The 12157-nt window shown below is 40.2% G+C and overlaps 1 protein-coding gene across 3 annotated transcripts in view; it reads right to left on the reverse strand.

Annotated features, from left to right (window-relative positions):
* Positions 1-2136: 2136 nt before the first annotated feature.
* Positions 2137-12157, reverse strand: part of SLC30A9 (solute carrier family 30 member 9) — a 75691-nt gene continuing 65670 nt past the window's right edge. For all 3 annotated transcript variants that reach the window (XM_070397426.1, XM_070397435.1, XM_070397416.1), the window contains one exon: positions 2137-3302. In XM_070397426.1, coding sequence (XP_070253527.1) covers positions 3258-3302 — 45 coding nt within the window. In that variant the 3' untranslated portion in view covers positions 2137-3257. The remainder of the gene's footprint in view (positions 3303-12157) is intronic.

Genomic DNA, 12157 nt, shown 5'->3' on the forward strand with positions numbered 1-12157 from the left:
TTCCTTTAAAATATTGAGATTTGTATGTTTAAATATTCAAATGCTACGGAAGAGGACAAGACTTAAAAGAAGAAGTATTAATTTGGAAACACACACACACACACACACACACACACGAAACCTGAATGAGATATCTTACTTTGAGACCCAAATTCCTTGGTTTTCAAATTCAAATTTGACTCTAGTTTAAAAGGAAAAAGGTCCAGAGAGGTCTTACATTTCCTAATCCTATAGAAATATTCAAATTGCTTGATATGTACTATGCTTCTTCATATCCAATTTTGCTCAAACAAATTGTAAAATACCAGTGCACAACAGCACTGAAAATAAGACAGAAACATAAGCCTTCAATTATTATTTAAGAATAGGTATGACCTCAATCAAATCAGATTAGAAAACCAAGTATTGGGAATTGGCCTCTTTTAGGGAGTCCTAAGAAATTTGGAATAACTTCTACACATCAATTTTTGTAGAAATTTGTGCACTCGGGAGGGGGGGGGGTCCCCTCAGCCTATGCCCTCTTGCAGTCTGGGACCCCTCGGAGGGAGCCCAAGCTGGCAGTCAGACATCCCTCTGGCAGTCCGGCAGCCCTTGGGGGATGTCCACTTACCAGCAGGGAGCAGACCAAAGCTGCAGTCGGACATCCTTAGTGCTGCTGAGGAGGCGGGAGAGGCTCCTGCCACCACTGCTATGCGGCAGCCATCAGCCTGGTTTGTGGCTAAGCAGAGCTCCCTCTGTGGGAGCACACTGACCACCAGAGGACAGCTCCTGCATTGAGCGTCTGCCCCCTGGTGGTCAGTGTGTGTCATAGTGACCAGCCGTTCTGCTGTTAAGGTTAATTTGCATATTACCCTTTTATTATATAGGATAGAGGCCTGGTGCACGGGCGGGGGCCGGCTGGTTTGCCCTGAAGGGTGTCCCGGATCAGGGTGGGGGTCCCGCTTGGGTGCCTGGCCAGCCTGGGTGAGGGGCTGATGGCTGTTTGCAGGCTGGCCACACCCCCTTCAGGATGGGGGGTCCCCACTGGGGTGCCTGGCCAGTCTGGGTGAGGGGCTGAGGGCCATTTTCAGGCTGGCCAAGCCCCCCGGCGATGGATGCTCCCAGCCTCTCCTTTTTTTCTTTTTATTCTGGGATTTATTTACCTTCTATAATTGAAACTTTGTAGCCTTGAATGGAGCTCAGAGCCGGCTAGGGTGGGCAGGAAGCTTGGCTTCCTCCATCACTGGGACAAGCAAGCCTCCTGCTTGCTCCAGTTCCGTGGCTGTCGGCCACCATCTTGGTTGGGTTAATTTGCATATAGTCGCTCTGATTGGCTTGGTGGGCGTGGCTTAAGGCATAGCAAAGTTACAGTCAATTTACATGTTTGTCTTTTATTAGTGTAGATAGGTATGACCTCAATCAAATCAGATTAGAAAACCAAGTATCAGGAATTGGCCTCTTTTAGGGAGTCCTAAAAAATTTGGAATAACTTCTACACATCAATTTTGAGATATTTTTTAATGAGTTAAGTTATTCTTGTCTAACTATGTGAAATTTTTCAGAGTAATTTTACAAGGAGAGGAATGGATAGAATTTGGTACTTTCCCATATTGGCAGTGACATGGAAAACCAAATGGCAGGTGGAAAAGAGGAGAGAGGAAGAACACAAAGTATAGAGTGAATTACAATGGGGAAAAAAACAGTTTCAGAAAAAAATGAGTGAAGAATTTGAAACCATAAGAGCAGAGAATCAAACTGTATATGTACAATAATTTTATATCTTAAAAAATAAAACTGGAATGTAATTTCATTTAAAATGTACAGCATGCAAAATGCTCTGTAATGGTAAAAATAAATGTACCACAATGTACACTTCCACAATTTTCTAGTAGATGACATTTATGGATCAAAAATTATCATTATAAACCCTTTAATCAAATGTTATTTTTTTGTTTCAGCATTACAATTTGCTTTAATTCATTAACTTCAATCTAAGTAAGTTTTAGACACTGACCTCATATAGGTAATTAGGTCCTTATTGCAAGCACTCATTTACGCACAAAGAGATCACGCAGCCATCACTCGTGTGGACAATGCTCAGTGCTGCCTGAACCATATAAAGTGCATACGAATTATTCTGATGAAAGGAGACAGAGCTGTAGTTTTGCACTAGATTTTTAATTACTTAACTGTATTTCTTTTCACCTTGGTACCGTATGATCATTAGAAAGCTACTCACCGAATGTTATAGCCATATTTATGCTAACTGCCCATTTGTAACTGTGAGGAACTCAGGTTACAGACATGATACAGACTATGGTGTTATAAAAAATCAAGGACACAAGTTCTGCATAAGAGATTTACTTCTCTCCCTTTCTCTTTAAAGCAAGAAGGATCCCACAGTTAAGATTTACATAAGTAGTGCCTTTTTAAATAAATTAAAAGTAAAATGTTACCTTATCTATAAAATTATAAATATTTCTAGCCCATTTTATAGAATGTCAAAATACTTATAAATGCATTATGTCCTAGTAAATACACATGATGGCACTGAGGCCAGTTAAAAAACAAAAGCAAAAAAAGTCATTACACGGCCCATGGAAACATAAGGGTTATTTTATATCTTTTGCCATCAGAAAAATTAAACCAAATAAGAAAAAAGCAAAGGAGAAATAAGAAATTTTACAAAATGGCAACTACTATGACCTCAAAGGCTGTATTAAAATGCCTTCCTTCAATTCAGTAACCAAGGCCATTCTGGAATGAACATTTATGGATAACCAGGTTAGGAGAGTGCTCCTCTTCGTGCTCAGGGCAAAATCATAAGGTATGTAAAAATAATTTCCACATTCTGTAAAGGCAGACGGAAACGGAGTGACTTTAAAAACCACAAACCAAGATTTAGCCAGCATGTTCAGTATTGGCAGGTTTCGATGGAGTGAAGTCTTCAGTGGAAATAAAATTAATAATCCTATGGATGATTGAAGGTACAATATACTCTGACAGGCCAAAAAGAGAAATTGTGATCAATTTAAGTTAACTAAAATGTTTCCTACTAAAACATAAAAACATGATTTCCAAACCGGTTCAAATTGTAATGTGTCTCTTAGAAATAAGTAGTTTTAGTTCCGTAGTTTGTTGAATTGCCCTTTACATAAAATATTTCCTTCATCTTAAAAAAAAGTGGCTTCTGAATGGCGTTGACTCCTTCAGTGTGGGAGAGAAGGCTCAACAAACTTGTTCCCAAGGTCCCTTTGAAGTGATTCATTCCATCAGATCTATAATATCTCCAAATCAACATGTCGAACTTCAGGATTTCGTTTCTGGAAGGAAAAATCACCACCATGTTATTCAGAGCAACACAGAATCTTCTCTTTCTTGTATTCCTTTTAATCACTAAAGCCACTGAAAACATTTGGTCAAACTATTTCATTGTAGCATACTAGCAAGAGAAATTATTTGATAAGGAAAAAAATAAAACCAATAGATGAATAAATCAAACATACTATAAACGATACAGTAAGTAGTCTCACCAATATGAGTTTGTTCACATGTGCTAAGCATTACAAAGCACTGAAAATATGCTCATTTGTGGTAAAAAGAAAATCACTGCAAAACAATAATCAGAAAAAAATACATTGATATTCATTTACTTTAGTAACAATCCATATAGTGTTGGGCCAGGCATTTTGCCAGGAAATGGAGCTATGATTATTATCTTTTAAAATATATTTTTAGTGATTTCAGAGAGGAAGGGAGGATAGATAGAAATATCAATGCTGATATCACTGATCCGCTGCCTCCTGCACACCCCTCACTGGGGATTGAGACCGCAACCTGGGCATGTGCCCTTGACGAATCGAACCCGGGACCCTTCAGTCCACAGGTCGACTCTCTATCCCCTGAGCCAAACTGGCTAGGGCTGGAACTATGATTATTAAATAAGACTTAATACTCAGATGCCGAGGAGCTCAGGTTAGACAGGGAGATAAGTATAGCAATAACCATCCATGAGCTTAAGCACTATAGTTAATAATAATAGTTAACATTTAATTAACACTTACTCTTGTGTCAAGTACTGTGCTAGTAAAGGGTTTTATGTACATGTAATCTTAAATCTATCATGATAACCCAACTGTTTTACATATGGGAAAATTTAAGTTTGAAGAAATAACCTAACCTGTCCAAAGTCACATGGCTAATTAGTGATGCAGTCAGTGTGGATTCCAGGCCTGATTCCAGACCTCAAGCTCCTAACTGTTACAATATACTAAGTAATAACTCTGGGAACAAAAATGTGAGCTATATCACATATGCTCATGAGATCCGGAAAGGCTTCACTGAGGATATAATATGAGGTTTGAACATGGTACTTTCCAGAGAAAGGATGAAGAGGGTCTAGAGCAGCCGTGGGCAAACTACGGCCCGCGGGCCAGATCCGGCCCGTTTATGTGGGCGGCAAAAAAACCAAAAGCTTCAATTCTCATAGAAACGTAGGTTTATTTCGATAGAGATATGATGAATACAAAGGACTGAAATAAATGAGTAATCATTAAAATAATAGAACATTTTAATAAAAATATCTTTTCTTGAACACTAACTTACGAGACACTGAATAACTGCACAAGTTAAGCATTAACGCAAATAAACCTATTTTTCTTGTTCTCCAAAAGCAAAATATTTCTGGTTGTTCACACCAAACAAGTCAGTCCAAGGCTAATGACATGGCAATCAGCTGCTAAAATATTCGCTGCTAGTATTAGTGGAGAGAAATGGTGTGCCTGCACGTAAGATGCGTAAGGGAAATCAATGCAACACAATTATAGTAATCAGTCATTAGCGAACGTTGTAGTTCGTTACTGATAATTATGTATAACAGGATATTGTTTTAAAAATTAAGTTAAAATTTTTTTATTAAAACGTTTCTTATATACCATTATATTGGCTAGGCCACAGAAATATTTGTTGGTCCTCAGAGCCGGCTAGGGTGGGTGGGAAGCTTGGCTTCCTCCATCACTGGGACAACCATGCTTGGTGTAAAACAATGAACAGGAAACAAATACTACTTGTCCTTGATGAACTTATGTCTAATAAGGAGAAGCAGGCAATAACAATAGTTTGCCACTACAGAGCAAAAGAAAGGTGTTGGCTTATTTTTTCCCCATGGGTACATAATGGAAGTACACCTAACTCGATTTGGGAGGGAATTAAAAGTGCAAAAAAAGCCCTGGCTAGGTAATTCAGTAGGTTAGAATGTCATTCCAATACACCAAGGATGCGGGTTTAATCCCATTCAGGGCACAAAGAAGAATCAACCAATGAATGCATAATTAAGTGGAAAAACAAACTGATGTTTCTCTCTTCCTTTCTCTCTCTAAAATCAATCAATAAATAAAAAAGTTTAAAGTACAATAAAGGGTAATATAATGATACTATGAGAATTCTCGGAGGGGAAAAGAGAATATATAAAATAACTAAATCTATACCTATTAAAGACAAAATAATGTTTAAATTAGCAGTATAAGACTTTAAGTAAAAATATAACAGTAAATATAAAAAATGTGAGAAGTATTAAAAATGGTTATCTCTGAAAAATAGAATTAAGGAATGAGGAGGGTGAGGCTGGTGACACTTATTTCTGTTATAAGCTTTTCGGTTCTGTTTGATTTTATAAACTTTGTACACTACTTGGTTAAAATTGTAAAAATATATCAGCAAAGGAAAAAGAGATCCTCTAAGTCAGTGGTCGCCAACTGGTGGTCCACAGACCACTGGTGGTCCGTGAGGTCCAAAAGGTTGGTGACCGCTGGTTTAAGGAAACCTATGGAGCAGCAGTTGCCAACTGGTGGTCTGCGGACCACTGGTGGTTTGTGAGGTCCGAAAGGTTGGCAACCACTGCTCTAAGTGATCTGATAATCAGTCAGGATCAATAATTCTTAACTTAAAAGGTATGCTAGGAACATTTACATATTACTCATGTTAAAGGAATCTATGTATATAAAAGCCTAAGCGACCGAAAGACTGGTCGACCAGTCGCTATGACACGCACTGACCACCAGGGGCAGTGCACGTCATAGCTACCGGTCAGACAGTCAAACGATCAGCCAGTCACTTAGGCCTTTATATATATATACTAGAGGCACAGTACATAAAATTCATGCACTTGGGGGGAGGGGTCCCTCAGCCCGGCCTGCACCCTCTCGCAGTCCAGGAACCCTTGAGGGATGTCTGACTGATGGCTTAGGCCTGCTCCCATGGAGGCGGGAGAGTTCCCGCCACTACCGCTGCACTCGCCAGCCCTGAGCCCAGCTTCTGGTTGAGCAGCACACCCCCTGTGGGAGCGCACTGTCCACCAGGGGGCAGCTCCTGCGCTGAGCGTCTTCCCCTTGGTGGTCAGTGCACATCATAGCGACTGGTCGTTCCACCGTTTGACTTGCATATTAGCCTTTTATTATATAGGATAGATGTACCAATAAAAATCTGGTCTCGAGAAACCAAAAAGTTAATTTACTCTGCTGTTTTAAAAATCATTTTCAGAGAAAAAACTAATCAAATTCCTAAAATATAATGTGACCAACACAAAGCAGATACACAAGGGTTTGCCAAATGAATGAATAAATAAAAGAGTAGGATTAATATCCTTAAATTTTAACTTAATATTAATATTAAAATTAATATTTAGTACCTAACAAGCTGCCATGTACATAATAGAAACTGAATAAATATTTGTTAAATAGAATTGAAAATCAATAATTGGTGTTCAACTTTTAATTTTCCTTCACTTATTGATCTATTGTGTCCCAAGCACTGTTCAATGCAAATTGGAACATTTTACACACCACAGATTTTATTCCAACACTCATATTATGTAGAGATAAAGACCCAATTATGTAATCTATTTTGAAATGCTGCAGTCTCAAGTTAAGAAAATGCTATAAGAGAATGCAATTAGAGAAGCAAAAGACAAAAGTACAGAGTATTTAACTGGAACATTACTTATTAGGAATTTGCAAATGCTATGGCATCTTCCCATTTCCAACAGAATTATTTCCTTCCAAACACAAAAAACTTCATGGAGGTATAGAGAAGGGTCGACCAACAGATTGGAATATAGAGGTAGGACAACAACAAAAATCTTTTAAGTTAACAGTTCAAAGAACTTCAAAATAAGAAGAAGATGTATCTCACATTTATAATATGGGAATTTGTAAATTAGCTTCTATTATTTTTTACATCTTTACATAGAACTATGCAAATTATACAGTTTAAGTTAAAAGTACCACCTATTCTAGTAGTTGGATCAATGGCATTACTCAACAGAGATCACTATTCTGCTGCAGAATTTTCTCACTGAGTGTGACCTTCCAAAGTACTTCAATAATTAGGAAAATTTAAACTTAGAAGGCAAGCATTCTTAGATACTAAAAAGGAGGGAATATGCCAATGTACAATGGTTCTGTTTTCAAAGAAAATCAGTTTATTTTCGTAAGAAGAAAGGAGAATTATATTCATGCATTTTCTGTTTGTGTCTTAACTATAAAGAACTTCCTTTGACTTAAGATTACTTATGCTTCCACCTGGAAATGTGGGTTAAACTTGGCTTCCTAGTTTGAAAGGCTTATATAATTGAAAAACACTTATGAGATAGTTCAAACTATTAATGATTAAATAGTCTTATTAAAACATAAAGTTATATAGAGAACAACATAGACTGATGAACAGGGACAGATCCAAAGACAGAGAAACAGCGATCAGACTATCAATCCCCAGAGGGAAAGTAGGGGAGGGAGTGGGTAAGGGGAGAGATCAACCAAAGGACATGTATGCATGCATATAAGCCAAATGGACATGGATAACAGGGGGATGAGAACATGAGTGGGGGGTGAGGGGGTGGGGGTTAATGGGAAATGAGGACACATTTGTAATACCTTAACCAATAAAGAAATTAAAAAACAAAGTTAGCAAAAAATAGTAAGCTTATTTGATTATAATAAGAGTAGAGTTGAGAATGATCAATTTTGTATTTATTCTTAAATCTGGCTTCTGACTTCTTGTTTCTATTAAAGAGTAAAGCTAAAATATTGAATTTCAAAGTCCTTTATTTTCTCTGGAATAGACAGAATGCAAAAACAAAGTTTATTCATGCTTATGTCATCCTGCATAAAAATAATCATCTCACATTTTATTTAAACAGTGGTTCTCAAAATGTGCTCCAAAGGATCACTGGGGTTTTGAGACCTTTTGAGGAGAACTCCAAGGTAAAACTATTTTCATAATAACACTAAGATGTAATTTGCCTTTTTTACTGTGCTGACCTTTCCTCTGATGGCATAAAAGCAATGGTGGATAAAACTGCTGGCACCTTTGTACAATTCAAGGCAAATGGTACCAAACTACAATGGCAGTCATTTTGTTCTTTTACTGACACTCACAATTAAAAAAGAAAAAAAAAAAGGTAATTTCACTTTAAACTGTCCTGCACGAAGTAGTGAAAAGTACTGGTTTAGCCCTAGCCGGTTTGGCTCCGTGAATAGAGTATCAGCTTGTGGACTGAAGGGTCCCAGGTTCGATTCTGGTCAAGGGCACGCGCCCAGGTTGTAGGCTCAATCCCCAGTAGGTGGTGTGCAGGAGGCAGCCGATCAATGATTCTCTCTCATCATTGATGTTTCTCTCTCTCGCTCTCTCCCTCTCCCTTCCTCTCTTAAAATCAATAAACATTTTTTTTAAAAGTACTGGTTTATTAAACCTGAACTCCTGAATACACTTTAAAAAATATTCTATGACCAAACAGGAAGTATGTCATCAGACTGCAGTTTGATGTCACAAAGAAAAGCACTTCTGTGATTGATTCAGTTATGAGCTGAGTCAGATGCTTTTTAAAAAATCTAAACACCATTTTTCCTTAAAAGAATAACTAAAAAACTACAGTTATTCAGATTTGGGTATTTGGCAGGCATCTGCTAAAAAATAAACAAAATGAGTATTCAAAGAAAACAGCTAAAAGTATTTGTTGCTAATAATGCAAGCTTTCAAGTGAAAATCAGAATGTTGGAAAACTCATAACCGTCACTGTGAACCTGACAGCTTCTACTTTAAAATGTAACATTTGAAAGATGTGCATAGATTCAGTCAATCACTTGTTTGCCAAATGACCAATGCATAATACTAGAGAATCATGCATGGGTAAAAGATCCATTCAGAGTACCAAGACAGGCCAACAGATTTTAATAGAAAAGTACCTAGTAGAGAATTAATCATATCCAAAGAGAGGTCTGGTTCGTCCTTGGCTACTGGGAGGTGATCTCCAATCCCTTAGAATGTCCTGACTGCTAATTATGTCTTTACCTCCAGCCACAGTGTCTGCTCTACCTCCAGAAGGAGCTGAAGATGTAAGGTCAGCTGCTTAGACAGTCAACTATGAAGCCTAAAAAAATCTCTCGATACGAAGGCTTAGTTAAGCTTCCCTGATTGGCAATATTCTTTGCAAACTGTCAAACAGTTGCTAGGAAAGAAATATTGTCCATGACTCTATGGGGAGAGGACAACTGAAGCTCTGTGTTGGAACTCAGACCTATGCACCTCTCTTCCCTTGGCTAGTTTTAATCTGCATCTCTTCACTGTAATAAACCATAACTGTGAGTTTAATAGCATTTAGTGAGTTCTGAAATTCCTAGTGGATTATCTAACCTGATGGTGCTTTTAAGGAACCCCTCAAACTTTGCAACAGTGCTAGAAACGAGGGTGGTCCCATGGACTGTGTCCCGTAAAATCATAAAGATATAAGAAGTTCATTGATATGGTTTCAGATTCCACATTGCAACTAGCTTTAAGAGGCTACCAGTTGTGCCCGGCTGGTGTTGCTCAGTGGCTGAGCATCAACTCATGAACCAGGAGGTCAGGGTTTGATTCCCAGTCAGGGCACATGCCTGGGTTGCGGGTTCGATCCCCAGTAGTGGTGTGCAGGAGGCAGCTGATCAATGATTCTCTCTCATCATCGATGTTTCTATTTCTCTCTCCCTCTTCTTTCCTCTCTGAAATCAAGAAACTATATACTAGAGGCCCAGTGCATGAAATTTGTGCATGGGTAGGGTCTGTAGGCCTGGCCAGCGATCAGAGCTGATCTGTGGGGCGACCAGTGGGGCAATTGGGGGGCTCCATGCTGGCACCTGCCTTGGCTGGCCTGGCACAGCCCACTCGCCAGCCCGGTCCCCCACCCCCTGCCACTGGTCACCTCCCTCTGCAGGGTGACCAGTGGGATAATCGGGTGGCCCCCGGGGACACCCACTGGGCTGGGCTGGGGGCAGCTCCTGCATTGAGCATCTGCCCCTAGTGGTCAGTGCGCATCATAGCAACCCGTCGTTCCGCCGTTCAGTCAATTTGCATATTAGGCTTCTATTACATAGGATTTTTTTTTTTTAAAGAGGTTATCAGTTGTCAGTCTTTGGTATCAAAAGGGAATAACACAATCATTTGAAAAGGTATAAGAATACGCTTAAGAGCTGCTTCCTTTCTTCATATTCTTTAACTAAAACAATATATGGCAACAGACTGAATGTAGAAACAGATATAAGAATCTAGCTGTCTTTGATTTTTACAAAAGTATGAAACAACTAGAGGCCCGATGCACAAAAATCTGTGCACTCGGGGGTAGGGGGTCCCTCAGCCCGGCCTGTGCCCTCTCGCAGTCTGGGACCCCAAGGGGGTGACCACTTGCTGGCTTAGGGCTGCTCCCCGGGGGATTGGGCCTAAGATGACAATCAGACATCCTCTGGCAGCCTGGCAGCCCTCAGGGGAAGTCCACTTGCCAGTGGGGAGCAGACCTAAGCTGCAGTCGGACATCCTTAGCACTTCTGAGGAGGCAGGAGAGGCTCCCACCACTACCGCTGTACTGGCAGCCATCAGCCTGGTTTGTGGCTGAGCAGAGCTCCCCCATGTGAGAGTGCACTGACCACCAGAGGGCAGCTCCTGCATTGAGCGTCTGCCCCCTGGTGGTCAGTGTGTGTCATAGTGACCAGTCATTCCCAGTCTTTCCGCTGTTAGGGTCAGTTTGCGTATTACCCTTTTACTATATACGATAGAGGCCTGGTGCACGGGTGGGGGCCGGCTGGTTTGCCTTGAAGGGTGTCCCGGATCAGGGTAGGGGTACCGCTTGGGTGCCTGGCCAGCCTGGGTGAAGGGCTGATGGCTGTTTGCAGCTGGTCACACCCCCTTCAGGGTGGGGGTCCCCACTGGGGTGCCTGGCCAGCCTGGATGAGGGGCTGAGGGCTGTTTTCAGGCTGGCCACACACCCTTCAGGGTGGGGGGTCCCCACTGGGGTGCCTGGCCAGTCTGGGTGAGGGGCTGAGGGCCGTTTTCAGGCTGGTGGATGACTGAAGCTCCCAGCCTCTCCTTTTTTTCTTTTTTTTATTCTGGGATTTATTTACCTTCTATAATTGAAACATTGTTGCTGTCACTGGCACTCCCAGCTCTGAGGCCGTGGCCGGCTGAAAGCAGGTATCTGGGGTTTGTTTAGCTTCTATAATTGAAACATTGTTGCTTCCGGAGCTCAGAGCCGGGCCGTGGATGTGCCCACAACCAAGGTACATGCCCTTGACCGGAATCAAACCTGGGACCCTTGAGTCCGCAGGCCGACACTCTATCCACTGAGCCAAACCGGTTACGGCTCCATTCAATTTTTAACAAAACTAAAGAATGGTCAACATCAACTGAAAAAAAATGCATGGCCTTCAACAAGCTATGTTAAAGATCATTCACAAGTTTTATTTACTGCAAACAAATAGAACTCAAATGTCAATAAATGACAATCTGAGAACACGGAGAGTTTTTAAAAAGTCTAATCAAGTAATATTTCAGTAAAATAACCAATAGCTTGTTAGGATCTCCAAAGAACAAAACAAAAAGAAAACATAACATCAGATGGACTAAAAAAGCAAAATGCATGTGTATGTTTAAGGTCACACGCCATTTTTTTCCCTAACTTAACAAATAAAAACATCTGACTATTTTAAATACTAAGCAAGCAGTATAGAATAGTGATAGAAGTAAAGAAGTTAGAATTGAGCTACATAGGTTCAAATCCCAATTAACCTACTTTCTTCAACAAATTATCTAATTTTTCCAACCCAATCATTTTCTCACCCAAAGCAACCAATACATCATGGGCTATTGAGAGAATATA

The sequence above is a fragment of the Myotis yumanensis genome, unplaced genomic scaffold (assembly GCF_028538775.1).
Source record: "Myotis yumanensis isolate MYYU_CA2020_CCGP unplaced genomic scaffold, mMyoYum1.0.hap1 SCAF_1, whole genome shotgun sequence".
Classification (NCBI taxonomy): domain Eukaryota; kingdom Metazoa; phylum Chordata; class Mammalia; order Chiroptera; family Vespertilionidae; genus Myotis; species Myotis yumanensis.